The sequence below is a fragment of the Salvelinus fontinalis genome, chromosome 34, assembly GCF_029448725.1.
Source record: "Salvelinus fontinalis isolate EN_2023a chromosome 34, ASM2944872v1, whole genome shotgun sequence".
NCBI lineage: Eukaryota > Metazoa > Chordata > Actinopteri > Salmoniformes > Salmonidae > Salvelinus > Salvelinus fontinalis.
The window spans coordinates 24741983-24767284 of record NC_074698.1 but is presented as its reverse complement, the minus strand read 5'-3'; the positions used below and the strand labels follow the sequence as shown (position 1 = coordinate 24767284).

Below are 25302 nucleotides of genomic sequence, written 5' to 3'. Positions count from 1 at the left end.
CAGAACGACAGTTTTTTCAACCTTGCTGGCTCAGGGATTCAAACCAGCAACCTTTCAGTTACTAGCACAACGCTCTTAACCACTAAGCTACCTGAGGGTGAGACAGTCTGTGAGTTATTAGATAGTTGAAACTGTCACAGGACTCCAGCAGATGGATGGTTGGAGAATGGGGGGATTGGACATGAAACCTAGTCTGAATCCGACAAACCAGCAGCCAGTCCGCTACGAATCAATTTCCATCCATTGTCATGGCAACCCCAGGGCCAGTTACTTCAAAACATGTTAAACTCTTGTTGACTCTCATCTAATAGGGATGTGACTTTGGGATGGGATGAAGCCTCATATAAACATCCACAGCTATTATACAGTCATGCTGCCCAGATATGATCCTAACATGCTCAAACAACCAGGTCTATGATCTCTCAAGCTACTATACCAGCAAGATCCTAGGGCATTTCCATCCTGCTCGCCTCTGTTCTCCCTCTCCCCTCCAACCAACTCTGGCCCTGCAACAGGTAGTAAAACCCACATCGCAGACCATAGAAACCCTCTTTGTTACCAACACACTCTGTTAAAAGAAATGTGTAGCCAGTGGGAACCAGTATGACTGGAGGACTGTAAATACAGAAAACAACAGAGTGACTTGAATTCCAATTGGTCCCTGTTGATAGAGGTTAATTGAGTGGGCAAACTGTAAGTCTGGCTGGATGTGTTGTTTTAAAAGCTTCTATCTAGCAGGATTAATAACGTGGTCTCATCATTAAGGTGACAGTAATTGTATCGCCCCCTGAATTTCTGAGACAGACACTGTGGTTGCCTCAGATCTGGTCACTTAGGCAATATCTGTCAGAGGAGAAGCATTCAGAAAGAGAGAAAGATGGAAAGAGACAAGAGAGAGAGAGAGAGAGAGAGAGAGAGAGAGAGAGAGAGAGAGAGAGAGAGAGAGAGAGAGAGAGAGAGAGAAAGAAAGAGAGAGGAAGAAAGAAAGAAAGAAAGAAAGAAAGAAAGAAAGAAAGAAAGAAAGAAAGAAAGAGAGAGATTGGTAGGAGTGAAAGAGGGTGTCCCCCTCTCTCCTCTCAGAGCCAGTGGAAGGCCAACAAAACATCTGATTCCTGTGGGCAACATGAGGAGGAGCCCATCTCATTTGCAAGGAGCAGAAGAAAAGACGCCTTTCCTGGGTGTAGAGCAGAATCTTAATGCTGTTTCTCCAGACTGATCTCCCTCCAGAACCACAGGGACGCCAGCTCTGTTTGCCTGCACACGGCTCCCCCCACCTCACCATTCAGGCCTTTTAGACCCTTTCTGTTACTGCTGGTTCAAACCCCTTTCCCCTCTCTCCTATGGGAGCTACCCTACCTCAGACCCCCTTGCACCCCCAGCCTCCTGTCTATGTAAATGAGCACACCCCAAATTCTGACCATTCAGCTGGATACACCTCATCCCCCACCCACAACAAAACTCACACAGCAGCCCCTCCTTCTCCACTAGATTAAGCGCGCCCCATCAACTCAATGATATGGGCCCCCAGTCAGCTCAATCACATATAAATCCCCCCGTCACATTACTTAATCTTAGTCCTCACATGCAGCTCAGGGACCCGGGACCCCATCCTCTCTGCCAACAAAGAGCCCATTGATAACAGAAGAGCCCGGGGAACGGGGGTCCCAGTGGCCCATGGGTCTCACCTCAACTCACACACACATACTATGCCCACACACAGCATGCAGTGTACAATATCACTGATGTACAGTATCATTGATGTACAGTATCACTGATGTACAGTATCACTGATGTACAGTATCACTGATGTACAGTATCACTGATGTGCAGTATCACTGATGTACAGTATCACTGATGTACAGTATCACTGATGTACAGTATCATTGATGTACAGTATCACTGATGTGCAGTATCACTGATGTACAGTATCACTGATGTGCATGCTAGCATTAACACAGGCCCTCTCAGGTATGACGTTGTATGTAGTTGTTAGTGGTAGAAGGTGCAGTTGTGAAATCATAATATGCCAGATGTGGCTGCATAGATCCAGTCCCCGCTGGTGCCCCCTGTGTGTGTGTGTGTGTGTGTGTGTGTGTGTGTGTGTGTGTGTGTGTGTGTGTGTGTGTGTGTGTGCGTGCGTGCGTGCGTGCGTGCGTGCGTGCGTGCGTGCGTGCGTGTGGCCTCTGTCCAGCAGTCTGCCTGTCAGCACTAATGCTGGGCCCCAGCGGCCCAGAGACATACCTAGCAAACAGAACTGCATAACAAACAGACCCAGACACATAGCACACGAAGAGAACCACGAAGAGAACCACCTTCCAAACACTACCACTGACCACAATAACATACTGACTACAATAACTCACTGACCACAATAACACTACCAGTGACCACAATAACACTACCACTGACGCCAATAACATTACCACTGACCACAATAACACTACCACTGACCCCAATAACACTACCACTGACTACAATAACACTACCACTGACTACAATAACACTACCACTGACTACAATAACAAACTGACCACAACAACACTACCACTGACTACAATAACACTACCACTGATCACAATAACACTACCACTGACCACAATAACACTACCACTGATCACAATAACACTACCACTGACTACAATAACACTACCACTGACCCCAATAACACTACCACTGACTACAATAACATACTGACCACAACAACACTACCACTGACTACAATAACACTACCACTGACCACAATAACACTACCACTGACTACAATAACACTACCACTGATCACAATAACACTACCACTGACTACATTAACACTACCACTGACTACAATAACATACTGACCACAACAACACTACCACTGACCACAATAACATTACCACTGACCACAATAACACTACCACTGACTACAATAACACTACCACTGACTACAATAACACTACCACTGACCACAATAACACTACCACTGACTACAATAACATACTGACTACAATAACACTACCACTGACCACAATAACACTACCACTGACCACAATAACACTACCACTGACTACAATAACACTACCACTGACTACAATAACACTACCACTGACTACAATAACACTACCACTGACTACAATAACACTACCACTGACTACAATAACACTACCACTGATCACAATAACACTACCACTGACTACAATAACACTACCACTGACTACAATAACACTACCACTGACTACAATAACACTACCACTGATCACAATAACACTACCACTGACCACAATAACACTACCACTGACTACAATAACACTACCACTGACTACAATAACACTACCACTGACTACAATAACATACTGACTACAATAACACTACCACTGACCACAATAACACTACCACTGACCACAATAACACTACCACTGACTACAATAACACTACCACTGACTACAATAACACTACCACTGACTACAATAACATTACCACTGACTACAATAACACTAACACTGACTACAATAACACTACCACTGACTTAAATAACACTACCACTGACTACAATAACATACTGACCACAACAACACTACCACTGACTACAATAACACTACCACTGATCACAATAACACTACCACTGACCACAATAACACTACCACTGATCACAATAACACTACCACTGACTACAATAACACTACCACTGACCCCAATAACACTACCACTGACTACAATAACATACTGACCACAACAACACTACCACTGACTACAATAACACTACCACTGACTACAATAACACTACCACTGACTACAATAACACTACCACTGACTACAATAACACTACCACTGACTTAAATAACACTACCACTGACTACAATAACATACTGACCACAACAACACTACCACTGACTACAATAACACTACCACTGATCACAATAACACTACCACTGATCACAATAACACTACCACTGACTACAATAACACTACCACTGACTACAATAACACTACCACTGACTACAATAACACTACCACTGACCACAATAACACTACCACTGACTACAATAACACTACCACTGACTACAATAACACTACCACTGATCACAATAATACTACCACTGACCACAATTACACTACCACTGTTCAATAATACTACCACTGATCACAATAACACTACCACTGACCCCAATAACACTACCACTGACCCCAATAACACTAACACTGACTACAATAACACTACCACTGACTACAATAACACTAACACTGACTACAATAACATACTGACCACAACAACACTACCACTGACTACAATAACACTACCACTGACCACAATAACACTACCACTGATCACAATAACACTACCACTGATCACAATAACACTACCACTGACCCCAATAACACTACCACTGACTACAATAACACTACCACTGACTACAATAACACTACCACTGACTACAATAACATACTGACCTCAATAACACTACCACTGATCACAATAACACTACCACTGACTACAATAACACTACCACTGACCCCAATAACACTACCACTGACTACAATAACATACTGACCTCAATAACACTACCACTGACCACAACAACACTACCACTGACTACAATAACACTACCACTGACCACAATAACACTACCACTGATCACAATAACACTACCACTGACCCCAATAACACTACCACTGACTACAATAACACTACCACTGACTACAATAACACTACCACTGACTACAATAACATACTGACCACAACAACACTACCACTGACCACAATAACACTACCACTGACTACAATAACACTACCACTGACCACAATTACACTACCACTGTTCAATAATACTACCACTGATCACAATAACACTACCACTGACTACAATAACACTACCACTGACTACAATAACACTACCACTGACTACAATAACACTACCACTGACTACAATAACACTACCACTGACTACAATAACACTACCACTGACCACAATTACACTACCACTGTTCAATAATACTACCACTGATCACAATAACACTACCACTGACTACAATAACACTACCACTGACCCCAATAACATACTGACCTCAATAACACTACCACTGACTACAATAACACTACCACTGACTACAATAACATACTGACCTCAATAACACTACCACTGACTACAATAACACTACCACTGATCACAATAACACTACCACTGACTACAATAACACTACCACTGACTACAATAACACTACCACTGACTACAATAACACTACCACTGACTACAATAACACTACCACTGACCACAATTACACTACCACTGTTCAATAATACTACCACTGATCACAATAACACTACCACTGACTACAATAACACTACCACTGACCCCAATAACACTACCACTGACTACAATAACATACTGACCTCAATAACACTAACACTGATCACAATAACACTACCACTGACTACAATAACACTACCACTGACCCCAATAACCCTACCACTGACTACAATAACACTACCACTGACTACAATAACACTACCACTGACTACAATAACATACTGACCTCAATAACACTAACACTGATCACAATAACACTAACACTGATCACAATAACACTACCACTGACCCCAATAACACTACCACTGACCCCAATAACACTACCACTGACTACAATAACACTACCACTGACTACAATAACATACTGACCTCAATAACACTAACACTGATCACAATAACACTGTCATTAACCACATCAACAGACCTGCGGGCCACATGGAGCGGTGCATTGCAGGTGTAGGGGAAGGTTATGTAACTGGTATCAGATCCTGGTAGTCAGGGGCCATGGGTCAGATCTACAGGAAGAAAATGGAACAAGCAGCATGCTAAAACACACACAGAGAAAGTGCATTACCAGAAAAACAAAGCAATAAAGTATTATCTGCATCCATCCCCTTGTCACAGTAGCTAAGAAAAGGAACCTTTGTTGGGTCCAAGCTTTCCTCTGTCCCATGGCCACACAGATTAACAGAGCTCTCTCCGCCTCCTCTTCTGTCTTAAAGGGAGGGAGAAAGAGATGGAGCAAGCATCAGTCGGGTTGCTTCTTTCTCCCAACAATGAGCTCTATTCAGTGAGATGTTCTTTTATTTACTGGACTGGGCCAGTCTGACTTTCCAACCTGCTGGCTGCTCAAAGATAATGAAGACAAGCATGGACAGACTAGCCAGTGTCTCCCAGAGCCGCTGGCCCCAAAACATCTTCTACAATACCAAACACACCTTCATCAGAGCGGTGTACATGACTGGAACGTACACCAAATATTACGCAAACAAACAAGTAAGCAGGTCAGAATATTGGACCAGAGACAAAGAACATTTATTTGTTTTTGAAATTAGGCACTCAAAGATATAGAAAAACAATGTCATTTAACATACTGTTCCTTTTTCTACGTAAATACATTTGATACACTGGAGTGACTTTGCACTGCAAGTCCCCTGTCATTAAACATACTCACTTATTCATTTACATACATGTATATATCTAAACGTTTAACTCCTGTTTCATTTGCTTACCCCAGGGTTCTTCTGTTAACAGAAACATTTGTTTTGGCTCTTTATATATAACAGGACCATTTCTAATACTGAACTGATTCTTAGCTGCCTTCTTTAACATCTAGCAGCCACATGATACCCATTTGATTCACTTATGAAAGTATTTTAGAGCCAGTAACATTGAAATAAATGGAAATAAATGGAAAATAAAACTAAAATAAGGTAATTGTAGAAAGCCTTTAGTTCAGTGTGGAGGGCCCCAGACATTGGGCACCGGTCGGTCTCTCGAACCCTGAGCTAAACAAAGTCGTCATGTTGAGTGGAACCCCGGTCTCTGGCATCTACCTGATCAGAACTCCTCCATCCCTGCCCTGCTCAGCTCAGTCTAACTAACGCACACATTCAGTCGCTCTGCAAGAATGACACTAAGAGAAGGTTATTCTAGTGAGACACAGCATTCTAGTTACACTTCACTTCACTGTAGTTACACTACAGCATTCTAAATTACACTTCACATACTTCCCCTCTATTTCCCACACATCACGCCAGCAAGGAGAAATATGGAGGAACTTCAGTAGCCTTTAACTCCTAGGCGGTGGCCTTGTTAAAGAAGTACTGAAACTGTGATAGGTTTGACAGGGCAGTCCAACAGAAAGGGTCCATTGGAAAAGTGTTGTCATTTAATAAAGCATGGACCTTTAGACATAATATATTATACTGGAGCCAGGAATGTGGATATGTTTTTTGTTTTGGAGCAGAGACCAGGTAAGATAGCCAGAGGTCGTTTTCCACCCAAAGTGTTTCACTAATAAACCCCAATGTTGTAATTTCTGCAAAACCAGCTGCTTTAACAATTTATCATTTCGAACGGCAACATTTATCTCATAGGTCTAAATGCATCCTCATTAGATTTCAAATTGTCTAAAGTCAATATATAAAAAATATATTTATACATATACATTTGAATATACAAATTCAGGAATGGATGAACATAGGGATTTAAATAAAAGTAAAAGAAATGTAATATTTAAAGTTTAAAAAAGAAGTTAATTTCGTAAGGCGAACAATAACCAACAACATTCATTTTACATAAAAGTGCATCTGACTCAAATGAATCCTAAATGGCAGAGTTCCACTGTTTGGCGTAGCGTTTTCCTAGATACACTTGTCAACACATAGAAAGCTGGTAAACCTAATGGCAACTCACTTTCAAATCAAGGCATTAGGATTGTATTTGTCTAGGACTAAAATAAAATCTCTCTTTCAATCACAAAGTACAATATAATTTGTTATATTGTGTAGTTAGCATATCCTCCAACCAAACTGGAAACCAATTCCTTCATGAATGAAATCGGTCATTTTTGGTACACTCAGAAAACACTGGACTGTGATACTGAGGGGCTGCAGTGGAGAGCTGGAGTATAACACACAGTCATCACAATGGTCTACTGTGAAGGTCATAATGACAACACAAAGACACTGATGGCTCTGGTTCTATGTTGTATGGTGAAGACAGGACAGATCAGCTTGGGCTTCCATCAGGGACTGTGAGTCTTCAAAAGACCATCAAGAAGCACTTTCTCAAAAATACGAAGAATATCAGAGACGGATCAGAGGAGAAAGTGAAAAATAAAATCCATCCCGTCTCTATAACACTGAGTGGTGCATCTGTTGGTTTCATCAGTTAGCATGTTGAAGCACTGAGCTGTGGCTGTGGGTCTGCTGTCTTGGCCTAAGTAGACCAGACACTGCTCTGCTCAAGCTTACTGTAAGTCCCATATGAAACAGTTCATTACCTCAGGGGTCTCACCTAACAGCCCATCTAGAGAATGTAAACTTAGGAGGGGACACTTTGGCATATTTGAAAGGCACATTCAGTGGTGGTGCTTGATCAAATCCCATCTTGAGCCACATGCAATAGATTTGATGTGTTTGGAGTGTCTGTGTGTGTGTGTGTGTGTGTGTGTGTGTGTGTGTGTGTGTGTGTGTGTGTGTGTGTGTGTGTGTGTGTGTGTGTGTGTGTGTGTGTGTGTGTGTGTGTGTGTGTGTGTGTGTGTGTGTGTGTGTGTGTGTGTGTGTGTGTGTGTTTGATCCTCTCACAGACCACCAAGGTGATAGCTGAATAGATACAGTTCGTATGGAGTTGGTGGGTCCAGTTATCCACAGCAGACAGCTGAACACTGATCAGTCATATAGCTCCCCCCAGTGGGGGAAGTTGGAGGTGAATTTGATAGTTGTCGTTAACAGCTTGGAATAATGGCACTGTGCTATTATCCATCATAATGGATCATGTGTATTTGAGGGTTAAGTAATGAGTGTGACTGGTGGTGAGTCTGGTTTGGGGAGACAGCTGTAGGATGGAAAGGGCCAAGTCTAGAGTCTAGATGTCAGCTGTAGGCCTTGAGTCATGAGGAGCGGTTAAGACAGAGAAAGTGTACTAGTACTTCCCCTCAGCAGAGGATCTGGGAGAAGGGGTGTCTGAGCAGCTCCTCAGCACTGGGCCGGTGCTTGGCCTCCACAAAGATGCGGTGGATGAAGTCACGGGTGTGGTCCGAGGTGTGCGAGGGCAGCAGGGGTTTGGTGGGCTGGGTGGCGATCTTAAAGATGGCTGCCATGGCCTCGTATTCGGCCCAGGGAGGCTTCTCTGTCAGCATCTCCACCACTGTGCAGCCCAGGCTCCTGGGGAAGGAGACACACAAACAGGGTTAAGAGAACACCCATACGAGCTCAAATACACAATTTAAACACTTGCCGTCCAATCTCCCCTTCCACAAAACATGTGTAAATATTGGAATATAAATGGTGCCTTCCTGTATTATACTTATGCTAAAACATGTATTCTATTCTAATGAGCCATTTACTTTATGTTTGTATTCTTATCTATTATTATTTCTTATTGTTGTTGCATTGTTGAGAAGGAACCTGCAAGTAAGAATTTTGTCAGACGGTGTATCCTGTACATATGACTAATACAACTAGAAACTTGAAACACGCTGCCACTCAAACATCAGAATAGGACATTCAATGCGATACACAATCGTATAACTTATTGACTTGTGTGAATTGACAACAACAGTGTTAACACACTGAAAAAACAAAGGGCAGCTTTTCCTCACTACAGGCACGAAGGGAAAAGGCCTTCCCTCTGCTCTTCTGCTTTCCCAGGCCTCACTGGAATGTTTTGGTGGAAACTTTTAGTGTGCTTTTGCTGGCTACGGGAGGCCACTTCAGTCCTGAAGTCAGACAGAGCAGGGGGCTGGGGAGGGGAGCTGGGTTTAGGGACAGACTCCCCTTTGGACCTGTTACCCCCTACCGACGCTCCCGGCCTGGTCTGGCCCCCCAGGGGAGCAATGAAGTCGGAACATTCCGAACCCTGTCACAAGCTGGCTGGTTGACTGGCTCTTGGCCAATCACATCCCTCCCCTGATGGGATACTACACAATCAGATTGCACAGGGGAATTCCTGGGCAGCAGGTGGACCCGACCCATTTCAGGGCCCTGTACGTGGGAGTGAGGCAGTCCTTCTCGACATTCTCTTTTAAATATAGCACTTTTACTATTTTATATATAGCACTTTTTTCCTTGAAGAATAATGGTTTCCCCCTTTTAGAACAGCTATTTTGCCTCCCTTCACATTCCAGCAGTCTAGCCACTCTATCAGGGAAGGAGCCTACTTATATGAGCACAAGGAAAGCATCTGACACTTGACCTGAAGATACATTCACACACTCCCAGTTGAGACATCTATCCCCCACCTCCCCCTATCAACACAACTAATCAGAATCACCTGCATGTGTATAAGACCTCTTACCCAACCCCAACCCCATGTGTCTCGGTCCTTACCAGACGTCAGCCTTCCTGCCGTAGCCCTCTCCGCTGATCACCTCGGGGCTCATCCAGTAGGGGGTGCCAGTGACAGAGCGGATGCCCGTGCCAGACATGCAGATGGTCTGCAGCCTCTTGCTGGCGCCAAAATCTCCCAGCTTCACGTTTCCCGCCGAATCCCGCAGGATGTTGGCACCTGGATAAGGAGACGACAGAGTAACACCATGTGACACAGACTCACCCAACCACCTTCCTTGTATTTTAAATGTAGCTTGTAGGTCCTTGTGCTTGAGTCTGGAAGTCTATAGCCATTTAGTTCACTATCTTTACTACAAATGGCCATCTGAGCAGCGTGTTGACATAACTACCTTTGATGTCACGGTGAACGATCATGTTGCTGTGCAGATAGGACATGCCCTCCAGGATCTGCCGTGTGTACTTCCGCGTCACGTTTTCCGTCAGCGCCCCGTAGGCCTTCAACTGGTCTTTGACTGAACCCTGAAAGACAAGAAGGAAGTGCATGCTTTATAATCCTATACCCTGGAGAGACTGGGACACAGTCCAGGACTGAACACCACAGATACCCTTTAACCCCCAACACTCCAGCCCTGAGCCGATGTGTGAAGAATAGACTGACCCCCGGCATGTACTCCATGAAGATGGTGAGGGTCTTTTCGTTGTGGTCCCTCAGACAGCCGTAGTACTGGACGATGCGTTCGTGGTGGAGGTTCTTTAACAACTGGATCTCACACTCCAGAGCACTCACCTCCTACAGACAGACAGACAGACAGACAGACAGACAGACAGACAGACAGACAGACAGACAGACAGACAGACAGGGAACAACAGGTTGAGGGTTGTTGTACTCGACAACAACAACATAAAAATCCTCAACATTACATGATATAAATGAGTCATCTGTCCACCAAAAGCTATACAAAGACAACTAAAAAATCGGACAAATGGAAAAAGCATTTCAGACACACAGACCAGCTCTCTCTGCAAATAGGACATTAGCGTTAACTGTCCAGTTCCTCAAAAGCAGTTCCTCTGTTTACCTCAGAGAATATGGCCACAGAGATCACATCACAGAGAGAGAGAGCGGAAGAGGGAAATGGAGATATATACAAAGTATCCACAACACAAAGACCCACTAAATAGATAAAAACAACAACAACAGATTAACATCCGCTGCAGGCTGGGTGCCAGAGACAGAGAGAAAGAGAGACAGAGAGAGAGAGAGAGAGAGAGAGAGAGAGAGAGAGAGAGAGAGAGACAGAGAGAGAGAGAGAGAGAGAGAGAGAGAGACAGAGAGAGAGAGAGAGAGAGAGAGACAGAGAGAGAGGAGAGAGACACAGAGAGAGAGAGAGAGAGAGAGAGAGAGACAGAGAGAGAGGAGAGAGACAGAGAGAGAGAGAGAGAGAGAGAGAGAGAGACAGAGACAGAGAGAGAGAGAGAGAGAGACAGAGAGACAGAGAGAGAGAGAGAGAGAGAGAGAGAGAGAGAGAGAGAGAGAGAGAGAGAGAGAGAGAGAGAGAGAGAGAGACAGAGACAGAGACAGAGAGAGAGGAGAGAGACAGGAGAGAGAGAGAGAGAGAGAGAGAGAGAGAGAGAGACAGAGGACAGAGACAGAGAGAGAGAGAGAGAGACAGAGAGAGGAGAGAGAGGCGAGAGAGAGAGAGAGAGAGAGAGAGAGAGAGACAGAGACAGAGAGAGAGAGAGACAGAGAGACAGAGAGAGAGAGAGAGAGAGAGAGAGAGAGAGAGAGAGAGAGAGAGAGAGAGAGAGAGAGAGAGAGAGAGAGAAAGAGAGAGAGGAGGAGAGACACAGAGAGAGAGAGAGAGAGAGAGAGAGAGAGAGAGAGAGAGACAGAGACAGAGACAGAGAGACAGAGAGAGAGACAGAGAGACAGAGAGAGAGAGAGAGAGAGAGAGAGAGAGAGAGAGAGAGAGAGAGAGAGAAAGGGAGAGAAAGAATAGGAGCGAGAGGGAGAGCGCAAAAGAGACAGTGGAGTTTAAGGGGTGATTGGAGGCCAAGGCAAAGCTGGCTCTGCTACTCTCCCCCTCCTCACCCCCCTGCAAATACTCCACTCAGATACAGGAAGTGACCGTGCATGTTTTCTCTGTGGCAGACAGGAAAAGACATTAAAGAGGGGGGAGAGAGAAAGGAAAGAAAGTCCCTTGAATCTCCTCAAAGTTCATTGCTCTCAGTCAGAGATGAGCACTCAGTCAGGATTTGACTATGTTAGTGATTCAGAGCATGAGTTTATCGGATTCCTGACCACAGATCGTTGAATAGCGCCTTTTGTGCTTAAGACAGTTGACCAACAATTTGCTAGTAAAACTCAGTCAGGTTAAACACAGCACCATACTGCATTCCTCCACAATCGCCTCTTAAGAGTAAAGTAGCTTGCCGAACACATTACCTCATTCTTGGCATTGCTCCAGGCCAAAGGTGCTCCAGGCTAAGCCTCTCTGCACCAATCTTTAACAATACACGGGAACTCAAGTCATACAGAGTTCTCCTTCAGGCTGGGGAGTCTGAGTCATCTTGGCATAAATACATTACAGTAGCCTGGCTGTGAACAGTAGACTTTGATATAAAAGCAGAAAACAATCTGTGTAGTAGCATACTGTTCCGGCATCCGCTGCTGTCTCACCTTGCTGGTGTCAGGACTGTCCGGGTCAAACACCACCTGCTTGGCGGCCAGCTCCCGTCCCGTGTCCACATCGTAACACAGGTAAACCCTCCCAAACGCCCCCTGACCCAGCAGCTTGCCCCGCCTCCACGTCATTGGAGCACTGGGGGCTGTGGAGGGAGGGGCATACACCATACATATCATCCTCTCCATATAGCAAACATGACACCATACTCTCAAAACACACTGCATTCATCATACAAACTAATTCCCTTATTTAAAATGTGTAGGATACAAAAATAGATTTATTATTATGAAATCTCTAATAACTATAAAATATATGTAAAATATGTGTAATATATGTAAATATAAGATGAAGAGGCAGGGTCGGGACTCACACTTGTGGGCGACAGGGCGCTCCTGTGGGCGGAGCCTGCCCTGCTTGTCCACTAGCTGCCAGCTGCCCAGACTCTCCTCGCTGCCGTTGAGGGAGCGCCGTGAGGGCACCAGGGTAAACAGGTTACCCTGGGGGCGACGGATCCGCGGGAACGTTCTTCGACCTGTGGGGATGAGAGGAGAGTTGAGGGTGAAGGAGTGATGAGAGAAGAACCAAGAGACCAAGAGAAGGAGGAGATGGTTCAAGAGAGGGGTCAGGGAAAAGGTCAAATACAAAGTAATATGGCACAAAGTGGTTTGGTGAGAGGAACAGTGAACAGTGCCCCTACCTTCACTATGGTCCTTGTGATGCAGGGAGATATGGTACCTGCGGGGGTATGTCCCTCCCTTCCCCACCACCTTATCATACACATGGTTCTCCCGTTCTGAGAGGGAGGAAGGAGTAAAGAGAGCGAGAGAGAGGGTGAAGGTTAGACTACAACAGGATTCAGACTCAGCTCAGTCATACAGCATTCACGTGAGGCTCTGCTGCTAAGAGCTGCCTTGTTTCTCTGTGCTGTTGCTTGGGACTACGTTGTTGCTTTGTTGCTAGGAGCTGCATTGTGGTTTAGGCCTGTTGCTAAGGGGCTTGAGAGCGGCTCTCTTGCCAGCACTGTAAAGGGGTTACCGGGAATTTGACAGTAGCTTACAGGCAGCTCGGATGAAAGTAAAATTCTGTATTTCATATTACCGTACACCTGATGTAATATGAATACAGAATCAAAGCAAGTACTGTGTACTGACACAAAGTAAAATATCATAAAATTGACTGTATTATACTGTAAAAAACTAAATGCTACCGTAATCGGAATGAATTAATGAATACGTGGATGACAGTATTTTACTGAAATTACATGGGATTGGTGCAAGCAGGTTGGCTGCTAAGTGTTTACACATTACAGCATATTAATTCATATTTGGTGCTTTATATCACTTGCACTTCTAGAGGCCTTAACAAAGGCTTCCAAACTGGCAGCGACTACAGGTCAAAACAGACCAAAAGGACATGGCAAAATGCTCAACCATTTGCTGCCACTCCAAACTGCCCTTATACATGTTTTATTGATGGGCCACTTTAACCACATAAGAGTAAATTTGGTACAGCATTCTCACTCACGGGTGCAACAAATATAGCCTCTTACAAGGCACGCCTCAATATATAGTAATAAGCCCGAGACAACAATACCATGCACCCACTAGTGGTCATAAGGTTTTTGGCGCTCTAAAGATACAGTATGGTACTGTATTCGTGGGGTGGAATTACAGTACCATTCGAAATACAACAAATTTCCCATAATTTACAGTATGCTACAGTAAAACTTCCAATGTTTTTTACTGTTGATAATACCTCAAATTACTGTATAAATTACAGTTTTCCGTTACAGTGAGGATCTATATCTTATGTAGTGATATCAGGATTCCTCCTGGGCACCCACCTGAGACGTTCTCCTGCTGCCGGTTATCAGGGTAGCTCTTGGCTCGGTGCATGCGTGACTTCCTCAGGGAGGGGCTGGGAGGAAGGACAAATAAAGAGAGTGAGAGGTGCTGATCACTTCCTCAAAATACATACTTAACCAAAGTCAAGTATTGTGTACAAGTATTGTGTACGTGTGAGGTAGAATCAGGGGTAAAAGTAGATTTAATTTCTTACCGGTATAGCGCACACACTTTTTATAGATGCAATTATATAATTACATATAGAATCCTTATTAATTTCAAATATGATCTCTGTAAAGATTTGTCATATCACTTTTAACATGTTATACCTGTTTTTTTAAATGTATAATTATCCCCAATTGGTAGTCCCATCGCTGCAACTCCCCTACGAACTCAGAAAAGGCGATGGTCGAAACAAGACCCTGCCTAACCACACTGCTGGCTTAACCCGGAAGAGGAAACACTGTCCAGCTTGAAGGCGCTCGGCCCGCCACAAAGAGTCACTAGAATGCAATGGGACAAGGAAATACCGACTGGCCAAACCCTCCGCTAACCCGGACGGCGCAGGGCCATTTGTGCACCACCTCAAGGGTCTCCCAGTCACTGCAGGCTGTGACACAGCTTTACCAGTACGGAGTACCCCCACTATTTATTTTGCCGGGACGCCGCACCAGACCGTACTGGCTTACTTTCCCCCCTGGGTAGAATGTGGGGTAGAGTCCTGCACTCACCTGTCTGAGCTACTGTCCAGCGACTGGCAGCTTCCTGAGACAGAGTTCTCTGCACTGCTCCAGGGGTCCAGCACCTAGGGAGAGGAGACACAGTATTAGCCCTATGGTGTGTGTGTGTGTGTTTGTGTGTGTCTGCACACTTGTTTGTGTACAGTGCAATGACTTACACACTGGTCGCTCTCTGGGATGAACTCTCCCTCACTGTTGATGCTGGTGTAGGAGCCTTGGCGGGCGATCCTCTGCTGCCGCTCAGGGACATAGCCAGGAGGGGGGGAGCTACGGCCTGTGTTCTGAGAGCCTGGGACGGGAGAGAGGAGGAGGAGGATAAGAAATAGGACTGTGATTTGGCCATATTACACTGTCTAAACCAATGGAAATCAATACATGAGATACATGAGATAATAGGATTCTGGTGTACCAAGATCAATGACAGGTAGCCTAGTGGTTAAAAGTGTTTGGGCCAGTAACCGAAAGGTCGTGGGTTCGAATCCCTGAGCAGACTAGGTGAAAATCTGTCAATGTGCCCTTGAGCAAGGAACTTAATCCTAATTGCTTTGGATAAGAGCATCTGGTAAATGAAAAAAATAGATACACAAAAAAGTTCAACAATGGATTATGTGGGAGAAAAGAAGATACATCCCTAACACTGATAACAGATATTCTCTCTCTCTCTCTCTCTCTCTCTCTCTCTCTCTCTCTCTCCAACATTAATAATGTGATTGTTTGAAATGTAACTCTGCCTCAGGTGGTGGATCTGCAGAGAATTTAGGATTTGTCCAGTTTCCCTCACACAGCACTAATTTCAACCCTCTCCCAAAACAGCCAGTGTTTCTAAAACCAGGACATTGACCCGCCATGCTAATAGTGTCTCTAAATCTGATTGGCTTGTGGCCAGCAGGCCATTGTAGAGCAGCCAGTGATGGTTGACAGGAAGAGGAAGAGGACCTACTGCTAAGAGGGGAAGCCAGAGAAATAACAGCAGCTAGAGAGAAGGGGGGTGGAAATGAGAGAGAGTGAGGGGGATAGAGAGAGAGACAAAGAGAAAGCTAGCAAAATAAATTAGTTAAGAGAGCAAGACATGACAAACACCAAACCAGACAACACTTACTGTCTCTCCATATTAAGAGATACCACTACCCTTCCCTTTCTACTGTAAAAAAAAAGTTATAGCGAGAGAAATGGAGAAAGAGGATGTTGAAAGCAAAGGCAGAAGAATAGAGGAAGCAGCTATGAGTTGAATCTGCTTGTTCATACTCACTGGTGGAGAGGTGGCGCCCCCTGGGCTCGGAGGGCTGGTACACCGTGCTGACATCACCCGTGGACTGGGAGGCTTTGATCCTCACCTGCTTACTCACCGTGTGGTGGGAGGAGGGAGAGGGAGAGGGGGATGGGGAGGCCTAGGGGTGGGATGAGAGGGGTGTGGTCAGTGTCCACATAAAGACTGTACACACTACCCCATTACATATGATTTTAATAACATCTTATTGATTAATGTGTGTGTTTATTTCTGTATGTCTGTGTATTTATGTGTGTGTGTGTGTAGTACATTGCACTGCTCCTGCGTCAGCAGCAAGATCTTGATGCTCTTAATCTTGGAGCTGCGGTCCAGCAGGTCAATGGCCTTGTCCAGGTCGTCCTGACCACGTAGAGGGATGGACAGCTGGAAACACAGCACACAGAGATGACTCAACCAAAACACAGAGACACTAAGGGAGAATCTCCATTAAACATGCATCTTAGTACTTAGGACTAAATGTCCAGGAAACTGGCCGTAAAAGTTACCTACATCAAGTGGGTTGCTGTGAGGGCCAGTGTTTGTGTGTGTATGCAATGTGTTGGTGTTTGTCTGAGAGAGTGTTTGTAGGTGAGAAATGCAGAGAATGAGATGTGGGGTTAGCTGTACCTCATTGTTCATATAGTGCAAGTCTAGCTGTTGGCCAAAGACAGTCTTGACCTTCTGCTGGATTTCTTCAAACTGCACAGGCCTCCCAAACATCAGTATCCTACACAAATAAAAAAGATGGAGACAAACAGTGGGTTAGATGGACAGACAAACAGACAGAAGGAAAAAAAGTGTTTCGGTCTGGAAACTATATCCTCTTTAGATCTGCAACATAAGCGTGCACACACACTTTTACAAACATATTCCGTTTCCAGTGTGTGCAGATTCCTCTAAGCACACCTAACATAGCTGTGGTTTCTGCTGGCTGCCACAGCTAAACCACAGTCCTTTCCCTTTCCATTCTCCGCTTCACATACCATTCTGACTGGAGATCTGGAGTGCATTTGAGCCGAGCTGACCATGCTCTTCTCACAGACAAAGACGTGATAAAACAAGCACACACACACACACAAACAAAGACACACACACACACACACACACAAAGACACATCCAAAAACAAGAAAAGCCACTCACCTCCTCTCTCCACTGAACTCAAACTTTATTCTGACATCGTCCTGAGGGAGTAAAGAAGAAGCCCCGTCAAGAGGGTTCATGGAAGGTCACAGGGTCATGATGCGGTCATGAAGGGAAACAAGATGTCATGTAGAGATGATGATGACCTGCCTGTCTGAGGAGAGTGTGTGTTGTTGACTGAGTGGGGTGGTAGATGGTTTACCTGTCTCTTAGCAGGGGCAGGGTTGGGCAGAGTCTTGGGTTTCCCCGTGTCATAAGAGGGCCCAGGCTGGCGCCTCGTCATCTGGAGGGCCACTAGGTCCTTCATTATGGAGTGGAGAGCCTGGCGCTCATCTGTAGGGGAGAACGGTTGGTGGAAACACACATTTACCATGAGATCAAATTGAAGTGTAATTGTGTGTGTGTGTGTGTGTGTGTGTGCGCGCGTGCACGTATAGCCATATAAATCCCTCTTCTAGTTGTGTACACAGAAAATGTGTGTTTTTATATAAACCCACATTGAGAGTGTTCAGCTAGCGACAGGGTAATGGAGCCCGTGAGAGGACAGACTGCAGTGTTTTTATATAAACCCACATTGAGAGTGTTCAGCTAGCGACAGGGTAATGGAGCCCGCGAGAGGACAGACTGCAGAGTTTTTGATATTTCTATTCCCATGTTTGATCTCTGAGTGATCTCTGCATTGGCTGTGTTAGCTCACGAAGGGAAATATTCCCCTCATGTAGTTTGGACAGACATCACACAGCAGTAGGGCAGGAGAGAGAACCAGAGCCCCGTCTCCATAACACTGAAAATCAATCCTTCACCTGCCGGCTCGGCCAGCGTCTGGAAAATCAGCTCAACTCAACTCACCCAGGGCTGGTGAATAGTGTGTGTGTGTGTGTGTGTGTGTGTGTGTGTGTGTGTGTGTGTGTGTGTGTGTGTGTGTGTGTGTGTGTGTGTGTGTGTGTGTGTGTGTGTGGGGGGGGGGGGGGCATCTGAATGTACATTTATGAGATGTAATATTGTGAGGGTTTCAAGTGTGTTCCAACATCATCATAATCAACACAAAGAACTCACTCATTTTGGCGATGTGTGTGTGAGCGCTGTCTAAGCCAACCACCTTCAGAGATCTTCAGATCTTCAGACTCCTCACTCTGCAGTGCCACCCATCAACATCCTGCAGGGAATGCACCAATATGTTAACATGGGGAATATATTTCAGAACCTAAGCTGCAGTTGTCATCAAATTCACAAGTCATCATCATATTCATCATCTTTATGTTCAACATATTTTGTAGCACTGGCAATATATTATCTTTGAGTGTGAAGTGTACGACATCATCAGTCCTTAAAAAAGTGGTTTGTAATGCATTTAAAGATAGGGTGCACGGAGAATGTATATAAGAAAATGTCATTCCTGAAGTACCATCCATTTCTCAAGGAAAGCATGGAACATAAACTAAAATGACTTTTCTGGGACGAGGCCTGGCCGATCACGAAACTGCACTGGAGCTGTGTGTGTGTGTGTGTGTGTGTGTGTGTGTGTGTGTGTGTGTGTGTGTGTGTGTGTGTGTGTGTGTGTGTGTGTGTGTCTGTCTGTGTGACAGAGAGAAACTTTGCACATGAGAAAAAGTGAGAGTTGTAAAGGTCTGAAACTTGAGCTCCACTGGCACTGACAGATCTGGCACAAAGCACATGAAAAAGTTTTACTGTGAATATTCTGACAGCTTTAAACTTCTCCGACTGCATGAGCCATAAAACACTCACTCAACCACGTCATAACTCCACTGTTAATGTTAAGAGGGCATTATTCTATTAAAAAGGATGACAGAGTTGTGCCAGGTATAGATTTTTCCCTGATTTACCATTACCCCCTGACAAGGTCAAGTATTAAGGTGTATAATGTATCCAAGAAGACAACAGCATTAGAGATTCTCATATGTCCTTTAGCGGAGTACGTTGCCATTTCTATGAAAAAGAAACCCTAGAATAAAAAAAACACTGACACAACGATAAGACTTTAATTCAGCAGAGATTAGTGTGCTTGGAAAATGTGTGCTTTCTTTGGTAAGTGAAAGGGTATTTTAGTATTCTCTTTACCTAAAGTGGACCAGACACATATATGGGCCTTACACTACAGTAACAATCAGCACAATAGCATTGGTCTTATTACACTGTAACAACTTAGTAAATACAAAAAGATATTGAGGACTCACTGATATAGTGCTCAGAAGGGGAGCACAATGTCATTTAGCTATGCTAGTTATTACTATATAGTTTCGTTACTTCCTTTTATTACACGAACTGGATTCATCATCAGAGAATACTGCCTATGTGAGGTAAAGTGTTGCCCAAAGCACTGCTGTTCCTATTTTTTATAAGGTCAGCCCCTCAATCTTCTCTGGTCTCTCTGATCAATATTGTTCTATTATTGATCCAAATAGAGCCGGTCAGGAGAAGAACCTAATCCAGGCACTAGTGTCAACACAGCAGTTATCGCCAGTCACCTCCCAATGACCTGAGCATGCCTGGCCACTTTGCCCAGGGGGGTTAGCACACTGTAACTCAACTCTAAGTTCATTTATAAATTCAGAGAAACACATTGGACCCTAAGGTGAGTGAAATATATTAACCGAATGAAATGTATTGTTATTAGAATCGGAGAGGACTGATGTTGAAATGGAATGAAACAGGTGTGCTGCTGATTGAGCATTCTTGTAAAAAATACACTACTGCACATGTGCCAAATGTCAACCCTGCCCCTGCCTCACAAACAACAGGAAAGAGAGGAGGATGAAGATGGGAGGTGAGTGGCTGAGGAGGTAGAGTGGTATGATGAAGAGGGGTGGAAGTATAAACGGGCAACAGCAACAGCACCTGAAGCGCTTCAGTGGCCCTTTGGAATTCTGGGTAATAATCACTAACTGGAATGCCGGGTATGTCCATCTGGCCCCCTCGCCACACTCACATTCTCCTCACCCAAGAGAAACACTAGATGTGTCTACCCTTTGTACCCCCAAACCAAAGGCCTGCTACCATTGGCCCTCCCTCCTCCTATAAAAACATGGAGTGAAATCCCAGGGTTGCAGATAGCTTCAGGACACACCAACCAAACATCTTATCTATCTCTGTTATACATTGACTGGCCTCTCAGGTCCGTCGTTCTGCTCCCCCGCTCTCCTGATTTTAATTACCTTCACAGAGGAATGTGGGGAATTCAGCGAGGAGAGAGGCCGTACACTGCCAGCCCAGTCAGCTGTGCCCCCTTTATTTTACTTGCATCGCATTTCCAGGACTCACCGGATTTACATGGATTTTCCTCCCTCCACTTCTCTCTGCCTGCTTTTAGGTGTTTAGTCTAAGGCTGTTTTTCCCAACCACGGCCCTTGCTCTGTCTCAGTTCCTTACATCCAAAAAACCCTGAGCAGTCCCTGGCCTCACGTCTCTCCTTGCTTAACATGCTCAAGTGCTCTGGGCTGGTGTGACCTGCTATGTTCACAGCTGCACTGCAAGGCTTGAGTAAAAACTTGCCATAAAAGTTTGTAGTGCGGCCTAGTGGTGCAACTCAGAGTACCGTCTGCCAAGTTTTTTGTTCAACAAAACAAAAATAAAGATCCAAAACAGCCTCCCAGCAGAGTTAGCTGGAACCCCACTTATGGATTGACTACCACCTCCAGGAGTAATGGCAGAGGGGAAAGAGAAGAGGCAGAGGATCAAGGGAAAGTTCAGAATCATAATATTGCACAATGCTTTGTCATTTTTCCATAACTTTATGCATCCACTAAGTTCTGTAGGGAGGAAAATTCCCTTGCAAAACGTTAGTTGGACAAAATTGCATGCATAGAACTGTCCTGTACTGGTTCAGATGTAGGATCTTAATTTGATCACTCTTCTGTTGCTGAGAATTTTCCTGCACAGCAGGGAATGCAAATTTGCAGTGTATTTCAGTTTTAAGAAGTCTTCTAAAATTTGTAATTTCCACTTTGAAAGGTCAGACTTGTTTTGCCCTAACGAAAAATGTATCAACCACTACAGAAATGTCCATTAAAGGAGCAATATGCAGAAATTGCTCAGCCATTTTCTGGTTTTTAAAAATCTAATAGTTCGCTTAACTTCAGTTTATGTGGCAAAACAAGCAATGTAATGTGTAGAGAATTGTACCATCTAAACCAGTGTGAAATATATTTTCAATAACCAGAAATATTGTATTTTTAGCTGTTTGAAGCTGGTGTACAAAACCAAAAGTTTAAAGAAGCAAAAAAAAAAAACAAGAGAACGGGAAGCATAGAAATAGTGCACATTGAACAGATCTACCGCTTCTTAGACTTGCTTTCAATGAGAATGACAGATATATAACTCAGATTTCTATGTGAATTTGGTTGGGCCACCCAAAAAGTTACAGATTGTAACAATCCACATAATAATTCACTTTTTCTGTTGGCGCAGGGTAATTTTCCTGCTGTAGTAAACTGGCTTAAATTAAGATCCTACATCTGTATCATTCTAAACTCCAGTTCTTGTGGGCCACAGTGTCTGCTGGTTTTCATCATTGCTTTTTAGGGAGTAATTCACTTTGACTTGGGGGACCGGAACTGGGGACTGTCCAATTGATCAAGTAATGTCATAGAGGAAGGAGAGAAACCCTAGGCTATGAGAATTACAGGCAATGTACAACTAGGCCTTAAGAGACATAAGGACACTTAACTATTTATTAATTTGATAAAAAAATAAATGATATCACTTTGAGTGGAGCTTATTGAGTGGAGTCCTTTAGACATATTCAGCATATAAGGGTGTGAGTGTTTCAATAGGTTGGATTCCTTTTGAAATTGTTCTGTGATGTGATGTGTTGAATATGCATGAGCTCTCACCTGTGCTGTTGCCCTGATGATTAACCTCTGTCTGGAAGATGAGAGCCGTTCCCTCTAGCGGGGTCCTGGTTCAACTTCTAACTGGGTCGCTCAGGAGAGATGCTGCAGCGTCAGTTTGAACCGTTATCTCCAGAGCATCATCCTCAGCTTTGATCCCGAGTCTTTGTTGTTGATTCACTCACACAACCACACCGAGATACAGAGGGATGAGGGCGCCATGGCGGGGTTGCCCCCAGGTGCGGGGGCACTAGTGCGCGCGCTGGTCCACGAAAGTTTGTTACGCACTAGCCAGTAAATATAAATTCTAATGAGCAGTAGGCCTAGAAAACACAATGTCGTCACATCGAGATCGTCACTGTATGCGTATACATTTGGATTTCTCTAATGCCAAATTAATTTAACAGAAATATAGTCCAAAATCCGATACATTAGACTGCGCTCAGAAAGTGACCAAAAAGAAAAGTGTCAACCTTCCGTCGCCACAGAAACGTTCGACAACTTGCCCATATTTCCAAACTTTATCAAAAAAGAAAAACGTCCGATGGCATTTCATTGTGGAACAAGAAGCCCAACTTACACGCTAGAATACAAAAAACGAACATAGGCCATCATAATTCTCTCTATTCAGTAATCAATATTTCCCAGTGACATTTTGTCAGCATGGAAAGGGTGAACTAACACAAAAGATGTAACAATAACCGTGTTGCCTTTATGAAATCCATTTGCAACAGTGTAACAGTACACCAAAGGAAAAGGACGAAGCGATTTCCGTGATTTTGATGGCCTCTTTTCCTGCTAAATTTGCAGATTTTTACTTTTTGTTCTATGCCCTTTTTCTCTCCAAACTGTATTGTTCCATCTCTATACATAATTATTATTATTAATCCATAAACTGCAAACAGGCACCAGACTTTTTATAACAAAGAAACCAGGTGAAAAAAATGTAATTCAACACACAACATGGTGGATGGGAGATGAAGATTCCACTACGAAAGCAGACTATTATTTTCGGAATAATGGTGTAAAATTATAGGAGGCAGATGTAACACATAGTTGACCACACACAATTAATACATTTGCATCAATAACAAGTTATGATCGGATGGTTTTATCGAGAAAATATATTGTGCGCATAACTGAACTTTTACCATCTCCGCGGTGCAGTGGTAGAACTCAACAAAAGTGGAAAAAACTGTGCTTTCTTTGTGCAATAGAAGTGATAAACATGCACCAACTGTTCAGAAGACTTGAGCGAAAGATATTCCATAAATTCAGATCCTGATGCTCACCGACATAAAGTAAAATGTATTTTTAATGCAACCAATTTCCTGACAGAAAAAACAATCCGTCACCGGAACCCCTATAGAACGCTTCTTACAAAACGAGAAAACGGTGTATATTCCCAATGCTTTGTAGGCTTATGATTCAATATTCTGAATGCAGTGGTTGGTCATGGGCAAAGGTGAATCATAATAACTCAAATTTGTGTTCCATTTGGGTAAAGCATACAGTAACTAAAACGACTCCGTGCTTTTCTCGGGGGCGCGCTGTTCCTCTGTCGATTTCTTGCTCCTGGTAGCGCGCACAATATTAATGGCGCGCTCAAAACCAGACTTTTCATTTATTTTTTATTTTAAATTTTATCCCCTTTTCTCCCCAATTTTTCGTGGTATCCAATCGCTAGTAATTACTATCTTGTCTCTTCGCTACAACTCCCGTACGGGCTCGGGAGAGACGAAGTTCAAAACCAGACTTGCGACCATCCACACGTACATTGATGACGTAGGCTGCATGAAAGGTAAAGGCCTACAAATTTCACTTATGCGTTCTCCATCACATAAGGACTTTTTAGACAGAGTGCTGACAACAAATACCATGAGCAGATACCATTATGAAGACCAAATATCATCCTTAATTAAAAGTATATGGCATTTGACTTCAACTTGACTGAACTCATGAACTTCAGTGACATTTGACACATTCAATTCAATATAGGGTCTTACAAATCTGCACCCAGGGCTGTAATATAGTTTGTGTGAGTGTAGATTATTCCATAGAACTATAGGGCCAGCAAGACTTGATGAATGATGCCACAAAAGCCATACTTTATAGTGTTTAATGTCAAATCAAGTCTGAAATTTCAAAATGGAAATGACAAACTTCAGAATCCTTTTAAAATCTCAAATACACTAGACATTTTACATTTATCCTCCAACAGGGTGATCAAATTAAGATCCTATATCTGTATCAACCCCTACAAATAATGTCCACTCATTATCATCCATTTAATAATAAAAATGTCCTGTTGCTGCAGGATTATTATTTTTCTCCTGTGAGGGAACTGGTCGAATTAAGATAACACATCTGTACCAGTAGGAGACAATATTGATGCTCTATTCTGTTTTCTTCAGGCACCTCGAACTAAAACAACTCCTGTTGTTGAGCATCTGAAAGAGTCTATAACAGTATATATGAA

The 25302-nt window shown here is 43.8% G+C and overlaps 1 protein-coding gene across 1 annotated transcript; it reads right to left on the bottom strand.

The window, feature by feature from the left end:
• Window positions 1–6279: 6279 nt before the first annotated feature.
• LOC129833565 (mitogen-activated protein kinase kinase kinase 3-like) lies at window positions 6280–24593 on the bottom strand. The gene is made up of 17 exons (XM_055898251.1): window positions 22827–24593; window positions 19033–19132; window positions 18179–18309; window positions 17977–18017; window positions 17463–17562; window positions 17106–17219; window positions 16818–16956; window positions 15727–15857; window positions 15560–15633; window positions 14828–14901; window positions 13682–13777; window positions 13355–13516; window positions 12978–13126; window positions 10956–11087; window positions 10687–10816; window positions 10337–10514; window positions 6280–9172 (listed from the first exon to the last, which is right to left on the bottom strand). The coding sequence occupies exons 2-17, from the start codon at window positions 19034–19036 to the stop codon at window positions 8944–8946; spliced, it is 1884 nt and encodes a 627-aa protein (XP_055754226.1). The 5' UTR covers window positions 19037–19132; window positions 22827–24593; the 3' UTR covers window positions 6280–8943.
• Window positions 24594–25302: the final 709 nt, after the last annotated feature.

What these genes read in the sequence shown, in the direction of transcription:
- LOC129833565 (XM_055898251.1), bottom strand. An exon ending in TGCACTATATGAACAATGAG is followed by an intron (nt 17,220 to 17,462) that starts GTACAGCTAACC and finishes CTGTGTTTCCAG; the next exon opens with CTGTCCATCCCTCTACGTGG. An exon ending in GCAGCAGGAGAACGTCTCAG is followed by an intron (nt 13,778 to 14,827) that starts GTGGGTGCCCAG and finishes CCTCCCTCTCAG; the next exon opens with AACGGGAGAACCATGTGTAT.